Source organism: Lissotriton vulgaris, chromosome 1_1 (genome assembly GCF_964263255.1).
Source record: "Lissotriton vulgaris chromosome 1_1, aLisVul1.2, whole genome shotgun sequence".
In the NCBI taxonomy this organism is placed as follows: Eukaryota; Metazoa; Chordata; class Amphibia; order Caudata; family Salamandridae; genus Lissotriton; species Lissotriton vulgaris.
Window position 1 is genome coordinate 375,395,220 of NC_141685.1, and position 20,915 is coordinate 375,416,134.

Consider the following 20,915-nt stretch of genomic DNA (forward strand, 5'->3'; position numbering starts at 1 on the left):
ACCATCATCTCCCCCCTCAGCCACAGCTAGACCATGGCAACCGAAGAACACCTCGTCAACTCCCTCAACCCAACCACTCCACCAAAGGCCCACGGATGTCACCACTGCAGCACCCAACCTCCACCAAAGCATCTCCAACTGCGCCGACACACTGGCACCCCTCAAGAGTAGACCAGGTAAACGATGCTCCAAGGCTGCCAGCTGGTTCACACCACGAGAACTGACGCGCCTGCAAACTCCTCAAGAAGAAATTGAGGGACAAAACCCCAGAAACTCACGCAACCTTCAAATCAGTCAACACACATTTTTTTATTGTATTTATTTAACAACTTGTAGAGTGCAGAAATAACCGTAAGTGTCTCAGCGCTATGAGCTGGAGGGTGCACGATGAGCTGGAGGGTACGCAAAAGCTGGGGGGAAGCCTACTGATTAAAAAGCCAGGTTTTAATTTAATTTGTTTTCTAAACAATCACCTCCTTCTGAAAACCACCAGGAAAACGGTCTTCCAAAACGAATCAACGCCAACGCACACAACAGCAAAGAACTCTTCACCATTGTCAAGGAATTCGCAAGGCCCAACAGCAAGACCACAGACGTTCCCACCTCCCAAGATCTTTGCGACAAACTAGGCACCTTCTTCCACCACAAGATCAGGTAGATTTATGACTGCTTCGACACCCTAGACTCGGCCGCCATGTCAGTCACCATTGCACACAACCAAGCCACCCCCCACGGACCATGCTCAAGACCATAAAGAGCATCCACTCAGGGGTCCAGACGGACACATGCCCGCACCATATTTTCCAGAGCAGCTGCTGCCATCGTCCCACAGCTCCGACGCACCATCAACTGCTCCATTGAAACTGCCACCTTCCCAGACAAATGGAAACATGCAGAGATCAACCCCCTGCTGAAGAAGCCACCCTCAGACCAGTCAGACCTCAAGCACTTCACACCGATCTCCCTCCTCCTCTTCCAAGGTCATAGAGAAGGCCATCAACATCAAACTCTCAGAGTTTATCGAAACAAGTCCTGGACTCCTCATGATCCGGCTTCCGAAGCAAACACAGCACATACAGCCCTCCTCGCTGCCAAAGAAGACATCCACTCCCTCCTTGACCAGGGGCGAGACTGCAGCCCTCATCCTACGAGACCTATTGGCCGCCTTCAACACCATCTCCCACCGCACCCTAATCACCAGACTCCACGTCGCTGGGTTCCGTGACAAGGCTCTGGACTGGATCCACTCCTTCCTTCCCACCCGGCTAGTCAGGCTATCCCCGTTCCTCTCAGAACCCACGGAGATCAGCTGTGGAGTGCCCCTGGGTACCTCCCTAAGCCCCACCCTCTTCAACTTCTACACCTCCACCTCCACCTCACAGCCATCGTCAGAAACCAGAGACTCAACAGTCTCCTTCGCAGACAACATCCAGCTCTTTTCCTCCCTCACCCATGAACCCTCGACCGCTAGAGACAAACTTCCACAATGAAATGAAAGCGGGCGCTACATGGATGAAAGACAGCGGCCTCAAGCTCAACTTGGACAAGACCAAAGTTCTCATCCTGGGACTACTCCTGGTGGCCAGCCATGCTGGGCGCACCCCCTACCTCGATGGACCACGCACACAACCCTGGCATCATACTGGACTCTTCGCTCACAGTGGCTCACCAAATCAACAAAGTTTCCTCAGGCTGCTTCCACATGCTCCGTCTGCTCCAAAAGACATTCAGATGGATCCCACAGAATCCAAGACGGTCACCTATGCACTCATCACTAGCAGACTCAACTCGGGCAAACACTGTACACCGGCACCACCCTGAAACAGCTCAAGAAATTATATTACATTCAAAACACCGCCACCAGACTGATCCACAGCATCCCCCCTGGCGCAGCAACATCACGCAACACCTCCGACAACTCTCCTGGCTCACAGTCAACAAGAGTCACCTTCAAGCTCCTCAATCATACCTTCAAGCTCCTCAAACATGCCTACAAAGCCCTACACGAGGAAGGACCAGCGTACCTGAACTACTACCTCACCTTCCATGTTTCCAACAGACAACTCTGATCCTCCCTACTCGCACTCGCCTCCATCCTCAGGATCTAAAACACCAGAACCGGAAGATCGTTCTCCTCTCTCGTCAAGCCGTGGAACACCCTGCACCTCAGACAGTAAGCATCACTTAGCCAATTCAGGAAGAACCTTAAGATCTGGCTCTTCGAATGATCCTCAGAGTCAGTCTAGCAGCTTCCCCGCACCCAGAGCCTTGAGACCCTTACGGGCGAGTAGTCACACTTTACAATCCCCTTGAGTAATTGAATTAACATAAGATTGTTTTAAGCAATTTTCTAAATTGTTATATAATCAGGGCAGATTCAAGCATAAGAAGGCAGAGCATTCCAATGGTATGGGGCTAGGTAAGAAACCGACCTGCCCCCACATCTAGTCAGATGGACGATAAGCAGAGCTTTCTCATCAAAGCGCAGCAAAACCCTAACTGGACAGTAGTAATTTAGTTTGACGCGGGTAACTGGGTCAGTTTCCTGTTAAGTGATTCATAAGTAAGGTAGCAGATTTTAAAGATGACCTTTTCTTAATGGGTAGCCAATGTAAAGGCTTTCAATAATGGTCCGGCCGAATACAGGGAACGAAGAAAGTCGTGCAGCTGTGTTTTGGATCACTTGTAATTTGAAAATTAAGGACTCATTGGCTGATGTGGGTAAAGCACAGTCATTGTCCAATTAAGATCAGGCCAGGAAGGTGGGGTAGATAAATATGTGATATTTATTTTCCAGTTGCTGTCTGGGCTCATAGAACTGAACAATTAACACAACTTTGTTCCTCCACTATCCACAAGTATGTTTTTTTTATTTGAGTACTTTGAAGGGCTTTGAGGATTTGTAATCTTCTCTGTACTCCCAAGAGCCCCTGTCCTCGCCCCAAAATCACACTATTGGACTGGCGGCAGCCATCTTGTTTTCTGCATAAACACTGACTGATAGATGCGAATTCCCGATTAGCGATTACTATGGCATCAGTCTTCCATTCTGAGCAAGCAGTACAGACCCTCCCATTCTCGGTCACCTTCATGGACACTCTCTGAAGGCCAGACTTTCCTTGCTCATTCCCTTTTGTAGGTGGACCTCCATCAGTTGTAGCAGTTACCTGCCATTCTTAGTCGCACCTATACCCATTTGTGCAGTTCCCAAAGCTTGCCTTGCTGTCTCCTGAATTGGGAAATCTATTTAGAGGATAAAACAGCACAGCATGCCCTTTCCAAGCTGCCTGACTGATTAGAATCATTCATATTCTGACTGGTGGTCTTGATAACAAACACAACGTCTACTGCTCCCATTAAAAGTATAAACACTAAGGAAAAGGCTGCCAGTTTGGGAACATGTAGAAGAAACCGACACAATGGCCTCAATCTTTGCAGGAGGTATCCAACAGTACTCATACAATGCACTATACTACAATTATTCCGCCACATGCCTGCAGCTAGAAAGATAACATACAAAGCACCACCTTTTCTGTGTACAGATGAACAGTTATTTCTATGAACCAATCCCAAAAACACATAACCAAATTTAAGTCATGGGATAAAGACTGGATTTTGGAGGATCATACCAAACTAGCAATCTCAGATGTGCATAAATTATGGCCAACCTCCAATCATTTTATAACCTGGCTGATTGCCTAGGCTTGTACAAACTTAAACACAGGATGCAACAAATGACATTTGAGAAAATCTACTTTGGGTCTACCAGTAAACGAATCAGCCTGACAAAAACTTCTGCATGGACAGACAGGATCTGTTAGAACGTGAGAGGATGATAGGAAAAAAATGGTTAAAGGAAGTCCTATAATTCAGCTTTGATGCATTATCAGATGGTAAACAACTTTTCAAAAGGGGGTCCGTAAGGTGGAAATTCACTCTTATTTAGGTGAATTTCCAGCTTCAAACGTTATTTAAAATAAAAACTAAAGGAATAAGAAAAAGACTCCCATGCTATAGATGCAACCCTCAGTGGGATCTGTTATCTAATTCGTAAAAAAACTACTACTAGTGCATTAGTAGGCTCAGACATGGAGGATTATGAGAAGGTTACCAATACTTAGGTCATACCTGCTTCCCTGAACAGCCTTTCTTCTTTTTTGAACGAACTTCAGATTCATCACCTTCTCCCTCATAATCTTCATCTTCCTCCTCCTCCTCATCATCATGTTCGTCTTCGTCATCGTCATCATCTTCAATCTCTGCACCAGAATCCTCTTCATCTGAACTGTCTTCATCTTCTTCGTCGGAAGACGCTCCTGTATTATCATCATTCATGATACGGTCCGAAATGAGGAGAACTCTTAGGCCATTTTTTAGTTGGATAAATCTAAAGCAAAATAAAAGTTTTTATGAATTTTAAAATCAAAACATGCAACAGTCTTGATGTAATGTGTACACAACTCTCACAAGCAAAGAAACGTAGAATTAGGACTGGCTTGCTCTCTTTGAAAGACGGAGATGGTCCCAGAAATAAAGGGAATTATTGAGCATCAGTTTTTTCACAACAAATCGAAAAGCTCTATTCATATGTTTGTCCCGAGACACTAGCCTGGGTACAAAAGTTTACTCATTAAGAGGAAAACAGTAGCAAAATACATTCAGGACAAAAGAACCAGCAATTCGGTCTCTAAAAGTACAGAGAAACAGACTGCGCATGAACCTCGCTTTTATCTCACAGCCATATGCATCAAGTTAGATCTTGCACTGTAATGTCACTTAATACAAAACAATCCATTGCCCCTTATGTTTTGACTTCAGTAAGCTCAGTTTGGGTGTTCCGAATTCAGTACAAACAGTTCTATGTTCCAAATCTTAAAACTCCAAAGTGAGGTGGTTTTGGTATACAGATATTCCAGTGGTTCTCCGAACTCAGTGAACCTGTAAGGACTCTGTGCGCTAGTAGCATAGATCTGGTGGAAAATGCCATCAACCTTCAAAATGCTGATCAAGTGCGAGGCTGCTTGAAAGGACTATGTTTTTTTAGATGGAATGGATGAAGCAAATTGACAAACTACATCTATTTAAAGGAGAAAAACAAGTTAGGTTATTTCTACAATCAATCTTCTCTGGTACTCAAACTTTAATTCTCATCAAAATGGGTCTATAGGATGATGAAAGGCAATGCAAGATTACCCTGGTATGGTGGCCAATCAAGGACAGAAAGGGATCATCAATCTCTCATAATTCCCACTCAATTCCCATACATCTAAGTCATACAGCTTATTTACCACCTGCACAAGCAGCAGTGTGCAAAGGTGCATTCCCCGGCTAAGAAGATAAATACTTTATAACAAGCTAGCTAAACTATATTAAACCTGTGGAGCTGCCCTATTCCTGCCCTTCCCAACTACTCACTTCCTACGAATGCTGATCAACATGTGAAAGTGGCTACTTCCAGGGAAAGTAAGGAGGGAAAGTGAGAGAAAAAGGGTGGCTGGGGTGCCTTATAATCTTAAATAGATTACAACTGATGTTTCTTACAAACTGTATTGGGCAACTGCATGTCGCTTTATTCCAGGAAGATAGTTTGACAGATTTCAGAATAGTTGTCGTTTTAGTTGTTTGGCTTTCTGCATGGGTACACAGTATGCACTCCATCTAGTAATGTATCTTGTTATTCAAAAGTGGCAGTTAAATTTAATATTAAAAAAAATATCAATGAATCAGTAAAAAGGGCACTGATTGGGAATCTTTACATTGCTTCTAGATATTGAAAAAAACCAAAAACGAATATAAATTAAACACTGGTGAATTAAATAGACTGGATTCCATAGCTCCTCTTTCGCAGCATGTACATCCTAGGAAACTTCTGAAATACCTGCTCACGAGTCTCCAAATTTGAGATGTGTATAATAAAATATTCTTTCCTTTGTGCCCACTTTGGTCTAGGATGGTGGAGAAGCATGGATGCCCTCATCCTAAATGCAAGCAATGAAAATAGAGCTATGGTCGTACCACAATACTGGGCTCCGCTCCATCTGCTGCATTGATTATAGCTATGGCCCTGGCCTTTGAGAAGAACTACTATCAACCGTGTTTACACTGCTGCCAAGCCAACAGCCCGCATACATTGGGAAAATATAATTTACCAACACCAAATCTCCACAGAAAATGAACAGTTTGAAAAGTACTACACTAGGGAAAACTGGGGGGCCTGTCTTGAGCGCCGATGTGAACAGAAGCGGACCTCGGAGCTCCTCCATGGCTGCCCTCTGAAATCATTTATCCTGTGCAGTGATCGGGGGCCCCTACTACGGCAACTGATTGCAGAGCACGGGTGCCTGCCTGGCGACGAGTTGGGACGCTGGCAAGGTCGGAGAGGGTTTTTTCCCTCCTACTGGAGACTGCCTGACTGACCCAAAATGGCAGCCGCACGGCGGAGCTGACACCGGGAGGAGCGATAAATGATTGCAGCGAGTGAGTGCCCGGAGACTGTCGCTGCTTGAGTGCACTAGTGGTTGCGTGGTGCTGGCGCCCTCCCTGGGAGTTGATCCGCGGCTGGGAGCAGTGGGAGAGAGCGCATGATACTTGGACAGCCGGCAGCAATTGCCTGATCCTAAAATGGCGGCAGGTGTGACATTGCCCACGCTGCGATACGACCCTCTGCATACGAATTTGGCGCTATGCTGGCCCAGTGGAGCTGACTGGAGGCGGTAGCTGCACTGTGTGGCTATGTGGACGTTGCCCGGTGACATCACCGTTGAGGTGCTGAGGTTGGCCAGGTGAGAAGCGCTGTGGCTGACTGTACACCTGTGTGCCCTGCAGGGAGTAAGGAACGCAAAGAGCGCGGAAGGCCCAGGAGTCTGATGACAGCCTCTGGTTGGTCCAGGGCTGCCTGTGACTTTACTGAGGGAACTGAGGAGAGGGATCCTGGGTCCTGGGACGACCCTATGAATGCTGAGTGACACGGTGCTGGGGACTGCAGATGGACACTGGGCACACCACGTCTGGGCTCCTTAGGCCTGGATGCTAACCGGGAGAGCGAACTGCTGTTTGGATGCGGAGGCCTGCGTGGGGGCTTGCGCTACTGACGGTGTGGAGGCCTAGCACTGCAGAAAGTGCAGACCTGGGCTGGGCTGCAGCTGGAGTGGAGGGTCCCACAACACCAGGTACATAGGAGCATCCTGATGATGTGACCAAGCACGCTCTGCACCACTGGGGCGAACACAGAGACCTGTCCACACGAGGAGAGGACGAGCTAGGCCTTAAACAGTGCTATTCCTGTTTACCGTAGGGGGTGGTTGATCTGGAAGGGTCTGCTCCCCGTTAACTTGAGACTTTGAGGGACTGAGGGAATACACTGAACTCTCCTCGCGATGAGTCCAAGAGGCCCAACGGATTTCTGGTGAGGCCTGGGTGGAACTACCTCGGTGGTCGGCCTTTGCCGCCTATCTGGGGAAGGAGAGGCTCTTCAGCCCCCTTTCTACTGCTGACTTCTGTGGTTCACAGACTCCAAGATGGGCATAGTGTCCAGAAAAAAGAGTTTTGAGGTCCTGCGGATGGAAGACACAGACCAACATACAGATGACGTTAATTCTACCACTGGGGGACGAGGGCCTGGACAACCTGGAGACCCGTCACTAGGAGATGTTATGCAGGACATTGTCGCTTCGCGGGAGGCACTGGAGGCGAGGACGGCTGCCATTGGCTGGGATCTCACTCTATTGAAATATGATCTCCGAAAACTCAGGGAGAGTGGTTACCAACGAAACTAACATGAAAGAGGTACCGGATGCGGTAGCCAACCTTCAAGCCTCCCTGAAAGAAGTGGTGACTAGGGTCAAAGTGCTGGAAATGAGGGCTGAGGACAGTGAAGGGCGCTCACGACTAAATAATCTCCGAATCGCGGGAGTCCCGGACTGAGAGGAGGAGTCTGACACGGTTCAGTTTTTGGAAACCTGGCTGAAAACAAAGGATGCACCGGAGGGTTTATCACCCTTCTATGCGTTGGAATGAGCACACAGGGTTCCGGCTCGTGCGCCAAAACCGGGAGTTCCAACCCGCCCTTTGGTGGTGCGACTACTGCACTACAGGGATCAAGACTATACTATAGAGAGCCTGGGACCACCAGAATCTACAGATTGGGAATAGTAAAGTGATGATCTTCCCGGATTACACTCGGGAAGTGCAGCGACAGAGGGCTTCTTTCATAACAGTGAAGCGAAAGTTACGCCAGCTATATCTTTATTATGCCATGCTGTTCCCGGCTCACCTTAAGGTCACTGCTGGCTCGGATGTACACTTATTTCTTACTCCGCAGGCTGCATGGGACTGGTTGGAACGCCGGGGCAGCGATACAGCGTGCTCACCAAGGCCCGCTTCCCCTCCGGCTCGGTTGCCTGGTTCGGCGAACGCTGCAGAGACATTTCCCCAGCTGAGCATCAGCAGGAACATGACCGAGCGGTGCGAGCAGTGGCACACATTAGCCAAGGTGAAGTCAGTCCGGCTAGCATTGGCACGGATAATGAGAGGGTTGGGGCGGAGTGATCGGGTCGAGCAGTGTGCTGGGACTTTCTGATACCGAGCTTCCGGATGTAACTCCACAGACAGCAGATGAGTTGTTTGGGTGAGCAATCTGCAGGGGGTAGAAATCACAAGATGGTCAGCTTTCAAATGTGACATTGAGACTTAAGGACCCGGTTGCTGGGCCACAGGGGGAAGCCACAACAGATGTGGGGCCCTGATGGGTGCTTTAGTTGTAAGGGGGGAGGCACGGGGAGGGTACGGAGGACATCTGATGCGGGTTACACGCCACCTCCTTTCTTTGGTTTTTAGGATGAATATTTTTGTTTTGATGGGGACCTGTTCTTGTGTGCCTGTCCTGGGGACTGGAAGTTTGGGAAAATTTGATGTTAGGGGTGGACGGGGGGAGGGTCAGACATGTAGCTATGGGGGCCATTTGGGGTCAGGATCTTGACTTAAGAGCCATGGGTACCTCCGTAGGAATTAAAATTATATCCTGGAATGTACAGGGGGTGCACACCATGGGACGGTGGCACAAAACTCATGCCTACCTGGTACGGAGAGGGGTGCAAATTGCACTCCTCCAGGAAACCCAATTGATGAAGTCAGAAGGAGCGGCGCTACAACGTCACTGGAGGGGGCAGGTGTTCCACACCACATATTCGGCCTATGCAAGAGGGATCTTGGTATGGGTGCGAGCGGGGTGCCATTTCAATGTGTTAGGGAGATTATAGAGCCAGAAGGCCGATTCACAGTAGTCAAGGGGTGGCTTGAGGGCCGGGATATCACGTTAGGAAGCATATATGCTCATAATATTGAACAACCAACTTTCTTGGCACAGTTATTGCAGAAACTGACAATGGTGTTGTCGGCCGCTATACTCCTGGAGGGAGATTTCAATTGAGTTACTGATATAGAATTGGACCGCTCTCATCCTCCGCTCCCTGATGCACCTGCTCATAGAATTGCTGAGGCCCGACGGGACTGGCAAGGGCACTGGGAACTGACTGACACTTGGCGGGCCCATCACCCGGGGGAACTAGACTACTCTTATTTTTCAGCTATGCATGAGTTGCATGTCCGCTTGGATGCTATCCTCTGCTCGCCTGATGTGCATATGATGATCGTGTTGAGTGAATACTTAGCAAGGACGACATCGGATCACAACCAGTTATTAGTGTCCTTGAACTCGTTTTGGGTACGGTCCACCATCCCTAGCTAGCGCCTCCGCCCGGAGGCGCTGGAAGACCAGGTCTTCAGAACCACCAATAGGTAATGCTATTAAGGAACACTTTCACCACAATGCCAACACGTCAACTAGTCTGCATAATGAGTGGGATGCATTTAAAGCTTTCATTCGAGGACGTTGTTTTGGGGAAGCGGTGGGAGTACGTAAAACCTTACTGAGTAATGTACAGAGGGCGGAGCAATGGTTAAGAGATATAGAAAAGGAACGACCTGGGCGAGAGGGCAAGCAGGAGGAACTTCCGACAGCTAGGGAAGAGGTAGCGATGCAAATAGAGCGACTCAGATGTCACAATCACAGGGCATACGCGGCAAGGGCACACGCTGAGGGGGATAAATCTGGGGCATTATTAGTTTGGTTGGCCAACCCAGCGCGCAGAGGGACACCGATCTTAGAGCTGCGGGGTGAGGATGGCGTAGCCTATTATGGCCAACAGGCTATCAACACACAGTTCCTGGAATACTATACTACTCTATATCAAAGTTGGCTAGATCCAGGAGTTCTAGAGGAAGAGGGTTTCTTAGACATCGAACTGCCGCAGATTGAGGAGGAGGATGCAGAGAGCTTAGGTCGGCCAGTAGAGTTGGGAAGAGATCAGGGGAGCCATAAAGCGCATGGCCAGGAACAAAACTCCGGGTACTGATGGGCTACCCTCAGAGTTTTATGCCAAGTATGTGGATCTGTTGCCCCCCCCCCACCCCCCGCCCCCCTGTTAACACTCTACAATCAATCGAAGCAAGATAGTTACCTGCCTAGCTCAACAAGGGAGGCATGGGACTGCACAGCCTATCGCTCTCTCGCGATACTTAGACTATAAGATCTCGAGTAGTATTCTAGCCCATCGACTGATGACCCATATGACAACGCTTGTGCTAGAGGACCAGGCTGGGTTTATTCTTTCATGGAAATACAGCCATGAATATACGAAGGCTGTGCCAACTGGTACAAGGCTCAGTGGATGAGAGGGGAGAGGCATGCATGCTATCGATTGACATTGAAAAGGCCTTTGATAGTCTTGAGTGGCCATATCTGTTTAGGGTCTTGAGGGCATTCAGCCTGGGTGAGGGGTTTGTGGCCTGGACGAAGATTTTATATAGCCGCTCGACAGCCATGGTATGAACGGGGGCATGATTTCTGAAGCCTGCAGGGTGGGCAGAGGAACGAGACAGGGCTGCCCGCTGTCTCCCCTCCTGTTCGCCCTGGCCATCGAGTCGTTGGCTGTTCATGCCCGGTCGGGACGGTATTACAGGGGATTGGACGGGATGGGTCAGACCCACTACATTGCTCTGTATGCAGACGATCTTTTACTGTTCCTCACCAATGTTGCTGGGGAGCTACAGGGTGCCCGAGAATTGCTGGTTAGACTAGGGCAGATGGCGGGGCTCAAAGTTAACTGGAACAAGACTTGCCTCTTCCCGGTGCGTGGGGGTAGAACTGAACCGCCAGATGGGCTGGATATGAGGTGGGAAAGCAGTTTCTTGAATTAACTAGGAGTCAGAATTTATCATGAGCCCTTTGACTTATTCAAGGATAATGGGGCGCGCGTTGAGAACCACCAGGAGTAATTTAGATTTCTGGGGAACCTTGCCCTTGTCAGTAATGGGAGAGTGGTGTTGTTAAAGATGGTAACCCTGCCCAGTCTACTTTACTATTTTGGAGCATTACTGCTTTGGATTGCTGGAAAATACTTTGCCCAACTGAATAACATGGTTACGGGTTTCTTGTGGGGCTCGGGCGGCGCAGAGTGGCGCTGAGCACAGTGATGATACCCTAGGCAGGAGCGAAAATTGCAAAAAACACAGTTGATGGACAGAATGTAGAACAATGTCATACATTCACCCCATTACAAGGATCTGGGCCTAAATCCAAGTTTTTTTTGCACTCCACACCACCCTGGGTTAGACACTGGCTATATGCAAATCAGCTCTGACCCTGTGCCTCATGGGAACAGTCCAGTCCGAACTACCAAGCCATGTCTTTCCCAGACCGGACAAACAAATCACAAAAAAGATCCCTGTACCAAGGACAGGTATTCTATTTACTCAACATGAGAGTGCACTAGCTCTGGACCTATTATTACAATGTGCCAGAAACAACCCCCTTTCTCTTTACAGTGAGGTGTGTTTTCTCTAATGTTTTGCTGTCCATACACAAAGCAATGCTTGTATCTTGGAAACTTAAAATTACAGGGTGGCAATCAACTCAAAGTGTCCAATGAACTGCCCTCAATCAAACCACACTCAAACAGGTGAAAGAATGAAAAAATGTGTGGTGGAGAGGAAGGCACTAGCACACTCGGGGTGAAAATTGCAAAAAACACAGTTGATGGACAGAATGTAGAACAATGTCATACATTCACCCCAGTACAAGGATCTGGGACTAAATCCATCGTTTTTTGCACTCCACACCACCCTGGGTTAGACACTGGCTATATGCAAATCACCCCGAGTGTGCTGGGTATACTCAGAAGTGAGTCCCAGGCTCTCCACACCACTGGAGTCAAGCTATCCAGGCTGATGAAGGCTGATAGCCAGAAACCGGTCCTTGGATGCTTGATTCCGGTCTGGGAAAGACATGGCTTGGTAGTTCGGACTGGACTGTTCCCATGAGGCACAGGGTCAGAGCTGATTTGCATATAGCCAGTGTCTAACCCAGGGTGGTGTGGAGTGCAAAAAAACGATGGATTTAGGCCCAGATCCTTGTACTGGGGTGAATGTATGACATTGTTCTACATTCTGTCCATCAACTGTGTTTTTTGCAATTTTCACCCCGAGTGTGCTGGGTATACTCAGACGTGAGTCCCAGGCTCTCCACACCACTGGAGTCAAGCTATCCAGGCTGATGAAGGCTGATAGCCAGAAACCGGTCCTTGGATGCTTGATTCCGGTCTGGGAAAGACATGGCTTGGTAGTTCGGACTGGACTGTTCCCATAAGGCACAGGGTCAGAGCTGATTTGCATATAGCCAGTGTCTAACCCAGGGTGGTGTGGAGAGCAAAAAAACGATGGATTTAGGCCCAGATCCTTGTACTGGGGTGAATGTATGACATTGTTCTACATTCTGTCCATCAACTGTGTTTTTTGCAATTTTCACCCTAGGCAGGAGGGCGGGTTAGCGGCTCCCGATTTTGAGGCATATTATCACGCAGCTCAACTTCAAATGGTATGCGCGGTGGATGGCGGGGCAGTTGAGGGCGGAGGAGAACCAGAGGGGTATGGACCGGGCCTTCACCAGCTCGCTAGGACTCTCCTTCAGCTGCCGCTTTGTGAAAGAGAGGTACAGAGGGATCTGTGGGTGGGGCGCCAGTGCTGTAATCGCACCAATACAAGAATTGGGGTGGGGCCCCTGTACGCACCTGAGACCCCATTATGTCTCTGTGAGGTGTTACCACACAGAGGAGGTTGGCAACAGTTGCGAAACTGGGAAGGCCTAGGGTTCTCCACTCTGGGGGACCTCTATGAAGAGGGAATCATCATACCCTTTCAGGATCTCATGGAAAGACATGAAATTCCCGGGCAGGACTTTCTACTACATGCGGCATTGACGGCAGCCATATGCAAGCATTGGAAAAGAGGGATGGAGGAGCCACGGGCCTTTCTCCCCTGCCTGTATGTGGTCACCTCAGCGGGGAAGGTTAAGGCGGTCACCTGCCTATATAAAAGAATCACGCAGGGGTCCAGGACTCCTTTAGAGGGGCTGCGCACTAAGTAGGAAGCGGATCTGGGGACGCCCATAGAGGAGAAGAAGTGGGAGAAGCTGATGGAACGGACATGGAAATGCTCCAGGAACACGAGATTTCAACTAATACAATTTTATGTGTTCCACCGAGCGTACCTGACCCCTCTTAAACTTAATGAGTTTTTCGGATTCCGCACAACCTGCCTGCGGTGCGCGCTGGAAAATGCCACATTTCTCCACACGCTCTGGGAATGTCCTCTGTTACACAGATTTTGGGGGGAGGTCATAGCCAAACTACAAGAGGTAACGGACACGGATCTGCAGCTGACTCCAGGTGGTTGCCTGCTACACTGGTTTCCCCACGCTGCCTGTAATAAACTCACCAGTAAATCCGTAGACTTAGGGTTAGTCCTAGCTACAAGAGAGATTATTAGCAATTGGAAAGCGGTCATCGGGCCCAATGAAGCGAGATGGTTGCGGGAATTTATAAAGTGGGCGGACTGTGAGGGTATCTTCCGGCTGCAGATGGCTCGGAGAACCAATAATGACAAATTGCTTGAGGTGGCTTAGGCCTGGGGGGCGATGGTGGACATGGTCAAGAATCCGAATGTCGGTGATGACTGACCTTCTGAAAGGAGCGACTTCTCCTACTGCTCTGGAGCATTGCCTTTGTAGTATGGGTGGGAAGGATGACGGGTGCGGTGATTGTTCTGGGAGCATCCCCTTCGTTGGGACTCTGATCACTGACATAGTGCTCTGAAGTGGATGGCAGGATTACAGGCTGTATGACATAGGAATTGAGGGAGGGAACGACATGTTTGGCGGGGTGGGGGGGGGGGGAGGTCCTGGGTGGGGAGGAGGGAAGGGGGGAGTTTGTTATGTTTTGATAGTTGCTTATACGATGTGAGGAGGAATTTGACTGTGCGCAAGCCTAGAGCAATATGGACTTGATGCCCAGGGCAGCATTGAAGGTTGTGATGGCAAAGACAATTCTATTGCACAGACAACATTCATGAAGAAATGAGTGCCGAGGATTAGGACGGCGATAGATGGACTATGGAGCAGATATGATCGGGTTACCGTCTATTAACCATTGTCTGGTGGGATGGAGTGTGAAATTGAAGTGTACTTGTCAAAATGATTGAAAACTTGAATAAAATGTATTTGCAAAAAAAATAAGAAACTAGGGAAAAACTGATAAATATCGACAAAATTAAACTTATGGTGTTCGGGCAAGGAAAGCTGAAATACACATGGAACCACAGGGATACAAAAACAAAAGTAGTCAGCAAATTTAAGTATCTAGGGAGGATGTTTTGTCAGAATCCGAGATGGAATGACGACGCAATCTCTAAAGGCAAGAGTACTTTCCTCAGTGTGTGGGTTTAAATGGTTCCGTTGGGATAATCGTGGCTCCTCAGTAAAAGCAGTTTTATCAGCTTACTCATCAATGGCACGTCCACAATTTCAATATGGAGCAGAGTTTGTGTAGTAAATATAAATGGATTGTTTGGAAGGAAAATGCTTCCTAAAAAGTATGTGCTGTGCCTTTCAAAAGCTGCAATAATTCAGGCCATTAGAATGGAAACAGATATAACAGCTTGAACTTATTTACCTTACTCCAATTTAATCAGATTTTGGGCAAAAATGTAAAACTGCAAACCAAAAGATTGCCACTCTACTGTGAATAAATTGTTAACAGTCCACTAAAATAGGATCATAAAGTAAGAAAAATATAGAATGGTATATGTAGCAGGCTATCCATAAAAACTATACATATAAACCTACAAGTAATGACAATAGAATCTGAGCTGCAACTATTAACAAAACAGTTAATGGGAATGATATGAGGGATCTGAGTGTTTCAAGTTTCAAAAGACCTTTATTCTAATTTCATAAAATTCATAAAAGCAACATATACAACAAAAGAGTCCCATGATATTTTTACAAATCTATTTACAATAAACAAAATTTTGAATTGTTACAGCTCTCATACATCTAATTTTCACGGATTTTCCATCATTTTACGGGCGTGCGTTATCAGTTTCAAAAGAGTGCTGGTGCGAAAAACCAATTCATCAGTGTCCAGAGAAAGCAACATTAAATAGGAATCCCCTAAGGAAAGGGGTCTTCGTTTTCTAAAATATGATAAAAACCATTTAATATATTTTAAATAAAATTTACAGAAAAATAGGAAATGCAAATCATTTTGTGTGCTTATTCCGTCACAAGGGCAGGGTTTAAGATGTGATGTCTGATAGAAACCCAGAGGGAAACGCAGTAAATATTTTACAGTACCAGCCCTTAGGCGAAACAGCAACAATCTTTCCCAGTTGGTCATGGGGAGGGTAAGATATAGTGGAAGTGGTTGCCTAATCAATTCATTACCCATATAAAAGTCACAACTGATCTTTTAAGTGATTCCTTTCCCATTCATTCAGAATTATAAAGTGCGTATAGTGCATGTTTTAACTCGTGTTTGTTTTTAGGCTCTATTCTGGACGGATCAGAAGAAAGGTCACCCCTGCCCACGGCACACAGGGTCTTAGAGACTCCCGCGAGCCAGGGGATTGCTAAACCTTTTTCGCAGCCAAGACAGTCATTTATAATATCCTGCGTTAGGGCAGCCGAACTGTTCTTCCAGATCCTAAGCCAGAGTAAAGCTGGTCTAGTACTGATAAAATCACATATAAAGGGCAAGTTTAGTTCCTTGTGACAAATTAACTCAAGAGGATGAGATTGCAGCACCCAAATTCTTTCTACAAAAGCGATTTACTTCTCGATGGATACTGGAGGGTTTTCCTAGACCCTAAACCTCTGCCCCATATGTGGCTTCTAGTACGCACTGGTGTTAAACATTTTTAAAATAGCTTTAGTGGCATCCTATTTTCTTTAGGCGGGGTAAGCTCAAGATGGAATTGATGGCTTTTCAGAACTTGCCCGTGGCGTGGGCCAAATGCCCACTCCACGAGTCGTTTGCAGCAAAAAACATCCCCAAATATGGGAATGTGCTCACAGAGTCTAGCTTGTCAGTCCCCACATATATGGTATTGAGCTTCCGTTTCCCTGGGCTACATGGCATTATAAAAGATTTTTTTAAATTCACACGCAGATCTAATACCTCCATATATTGTACAAAAGTTTTGACAAGTAGGCGTAACGCATTTGGGGTGCAGCCCATAAGGACCGCCTCATCTGCATATAAAAGAACCGGTAACGGTTGCCCCTTAATTATTGGGACATCTGGAGTCACCTGTTTTAGAGAATTGGTTAGACCATTAATATAAATAATAAAAAGCAGGGGTGCTAGAACGCACCCCTGTCTGTCTAACCCCTCTTCCTACTTTGATAGCCCCAGAGACTTCCCCGCCCATCCCAATTCTAACTTGCGCTTTGAGGTCAGTGTGGAGATAAGCCAAAAAGTTTACAAGGGCCTCATCTAGTCCATAGTCCAAGAGAATGGACCAGAGTTTAGATCTATTAACTAGGTCGATGAAAGATCCATGAATGCAAGATAGATCGGGGACGATCGAGCAATGTTATACTTGTCAATCACTAGTTTCAAGTTTAAACATTGCTCCACCCTGCTTCTAAATCCCATCTGACAGGGGTCCAGCAATCCACAGTCTTCCGTCCACTCCTACACCCTATTATAGAGAACTCGCCCCAGGAACTTTAAAGTATTGTCTAAGAGCGAGATTGGTCAATAATTAATCGGATCTATCGCCCTTTTTAGGGCTCGCCAGCTGTGCGCATGCGCACAGCTAGCGAAGCTCTATAGTGGCTTAAACAGCGTTTAACCAAGCACGATTCCACTGGCGATTCCACGCAGTGCATGTGCTTTTTAGGTCATTGCGCAAGCGCAAGCCCTAAAAAGCGCGTGCACATTGCCACCAGCCCCCTGCCTGCCTGCCTCGCATTACCACATCAAATGCAGCCCAGTCCCCCTCCCACAAGCTTCTCAGCGTGTGCTCTGCCTCAGGCCGGCATTTCTCCTCCCCATATTATGCTGCTGTTGTCGTGTGCGTTGTGCTCGGGCAAGCAGATAGCCGCAATAACAATAAATCCAGACTTGTGTCAGCACATCTCCCGTGTCATGCGCCGGCCTTTCAGCTGACCTGCCCTGCGCCCATTCAGGGCCTTCGGTTTCCATGCAGTGGGGTGAGCGGGGCGATGTGTTGGGCTTACAAACATATTGAGCTTGTTTGCAAGCTGCAGCAAGTCAGCTGCAGAAAGGCTTTCTTTCTATTTTATTTCATGTGTAGCTTTGCATTTTATTTATTTTAACAGTGGGCTCACTCAAACCTCCCCGCCCCCTTCTCTCCACATTACCCCCTTTCTCCTTGGAACCTTACCCGTTTATTTTATTGCAACTCTTCAGCTGTGTGTCAAACACTGGGAAGAAAGACCTTCTTGGATGGGGGCCAGAGCTTCTTACACCGCTGGTTGCAAGGCTCGACCGAGCGCCGAGTTTACAGCAGTGGTTCGATTTAGCGTTGATGCTCACTCGATTCCTACCCTAGCAAGCTGACTTGGGTAATGTTGTTCTAATCAGTAAATGGAACAGCACAGTCTTTGTGAAGGTAAATATATGTATGTTGCAAGCTAATCCAATACACGCTTGGATTATTTTAAGACAGCACAGCGGTAATTAGTTTCGTGGACACTTTTATTCAACCTTCGCTACCGCGCCAAACTATTCGGTTCATATACTGTATTATTACAATGGTTGTACTCGTAGGAGAATTGTTTTTTTCTTCTTTTAGTCAGATTCTGAAAACCTCTTCTGGTCATGTATCCAAGAGTGCTACCCGGCCAGTCCCTCACATGTTCTACCCTCTCAAATATCCTAAAAGAGCATGGAGTGCCTCAAAGTAATAATAAGCAAGGTTGGGTTCAACTAGATGCCTTTCGATAGCGACAGGCTGTGTCCCCATGTTATGACTTAGCAGAGAAGATTGAAAATGTTGCCTTAGGACTTCTTTTCTCCAATGTATTATGGTTGCGTAATGTGTGCATCGACAAGACCGTGGCCATGGGTTGTGTTTTCTAGCTCCCCTCCCACAAGCTTCTCGGCGTGTGCTCTGCCTCAGGCCGGCATTTCTCCTCCCCTAATTATTCACTGCCCGGCCTGCTGCTCCCCATGCGTCTCGTCACCTTTCCTCCCTTGTAATTATTTACTTCACTTTTGGAAGTAACCTTTTATCACTCTTTGCTAATATATCGGTCTTTAATTCTTGAATTATTGTATGGTACCTAGTGCTGGTATTGAAAGGATTGTCTGGTTAACTTGGTCTTAGTCACACCTATCGGTGTAAGCAAAACATGCACACAAAATGTTAGACTCTGCCAGTTCTTGAGTAGGACATAGAAGAAGGAAGCACATAATTTCCAAAATTTCAGTGGCTGCAGGTGTAAGAGAACGCTCATTTTTCTATTTAAGGAGATGCTAAATCTGTGTTGCATTCAATAATCATTTTTTGCGTATGAATCTTGATGCAATGGAAAGTTGTCATAATTTGTAAGAAACTCGTACAGTATCTCAAATGGACAGGCACCTACGGAGGCTCACGAGGAGCAAAACAGATAGGCACCTGTAACTCATTTGTTTATCGTGCAGACTACCTAAATCATTGCAGGTTGGAGTCCTTTGTCTGCCCTCAGACCAGGGATGCTGGTATGTTGCTTCGCTGTGAAATGAGATCCCGATGCAGACACGTCCTTGCGCTCCTGGCACGGACCCATTTCGTAACCCTGTTTATTTTGCTAGACCCTGCTACAGGTGCTTCTCTGCTAACATCCGGGTAGCATATTTATAGGTGCACTTTGAAATAAGTGCAGGCTCCGTTGGCGGATTGCCCAGATGATGAGGGCCTCTCCCCGTAAAATCTACATCAGATGCGCGAATGGAAGCCACAGGCCTGTTTTGATGAACTCTTCATGACATTTCTCCTCCCCTAATTATTCACTGCCCGGCCTGCTGCTCCCCATGCGTCTCGTCACCCTTCTTCCCTTGTAATTATTTACTTCACTTTTGGAAGTAACCTTTTATAACTCCTTGCTAATATATCGATCTTTAATTCTTGAATTATTGTATGGTACCTAGTGCGGTTTGGTTAACTTGGTCTTAGTCACACTTATCGGTATAAGCAAAACATGCACACAAAATGTTAGACTGCCAGTTCTTGAGTAGGACATAGAAGAAGGAAGCACATAATTTCAAAAATTTCAGTGGCTGCAGGTGTAAGAGAACGCTCAAATGCTATAGGTGTCACATTTGCGAAAGGTATAACTATTGACATTGTAAATGACAAAGCTATTAAGCTATTTTAAAAAATAACACAAATAAAAAAAAATGTCATTTATAAGACCAATAGCTCAAACTTTCCTAATGCGAGCCCTATTGCATTTCCAATGCTTGTTAAATATTGGCACGATAGTGCTAGTGAACCAAGTATTTGGCATGGGCACTAGGGGCAAACTATTAAAAGCATTGAGTAATCCGAGTGCTTTTCAGCAATTAGGGATGCTTGGAAAAGTTGTGATGTGTTTCCCTGTATAGATCCTTTACCCAACACAACAATGAAATAAGCAATTCTAAAATTTAGAATAGGACTGAATCCATTCCATTCAGGCTTATAAGTAATGAAAGCAATCTCAAGTAACAACACTCATAGTACATTTTGCTTGAATGTAAGATGTAGTTCATTACATATGTTAGACTGGATTTGGTTACTGTCCAAATAAAAGATAGTTTTAAAGCCTGTTTTAAAGAAGCATAGTATACAATATGTCAGACAGGCTGTTAAACTTTTAATCAATATGAATTATCTTGATGTAACGTGCAATAGAAAGGTTTTTCTTAGCAGGGAACAGCTTTTTAGGTCACGTAGCGAACGCAGCGCATGCGCTGATTCGCTTTCGAGCCTCTATTGCGGTCGCTTTGGTGCTGGAAGGGAGACAAACCATGTGCGCGCCCGGACAGACGATGGGCACGCGCATGGCTGTCTCCTCTCTGGCGTCTCCTTCATAGTGATAAGAGCTTTCACATGCGTTTCATTTATTAGGGCTTGTTGTTATAACATGTTCATCTTCTCATCTCCTCTTTGGTTCTTCCTTTTATCTCTTCCGGTTTATCTCTCTCCATCATCTACTGACCTTGACTGGCTGAGTAATGCTGGGAATTTCCCGGAGCCGCGCTGCCTGCACTCTGCGCCGGTTCAACTCGAAGGGTGGCATGCATGGCAGGGGGGTGCTGCAGTACCTTCAACACCCCCTCCCTCCCCAAGTCACAGGCGAGGGCTGTGTCTCAGGGCAGGACAACAATCAGCGTCCGGTCTTTCAAGCTCAGTGGCTGAGGTTTCAGAAGTTGGCCTTTCACCTGTTGAAGCCAGCCTAGCTCATGTCACTGGTTTCCGGGGTCCTGATGAAAGACCCAGACACACGGCGTTTCCCGAGTCTAGGGATC

The 20,915-nt window shown here is 47.0% G+C and overlaps 1 protein-coding gene across 4 annotated transcripts in view; it reads right to left on the reverse strand.

The window, feature by feature from the left end:
- The window catches only part of NRDC (nardilysin convertase), a 2,107,381-nt gene that overhangs the window by 2,058,412 nt on the left and 28,054 nt on the right, over window positions 1-20,915 (reverse strand). For all 4 annotated transcript variants that reach the window (XM_086952436.1, XM_086952435.1, XM_086952433.1 and 1 more), the window contains one exon: window positions 4,129-4,387. In XM_086952436.1, coding sequence (XP_086808562.1) covers window positions 4,129-4,387 — 259 coding nt within the window. The remainder of the gene's footprint in view (window positions 1-4,128; window positions 4,388-20,915) is intronic.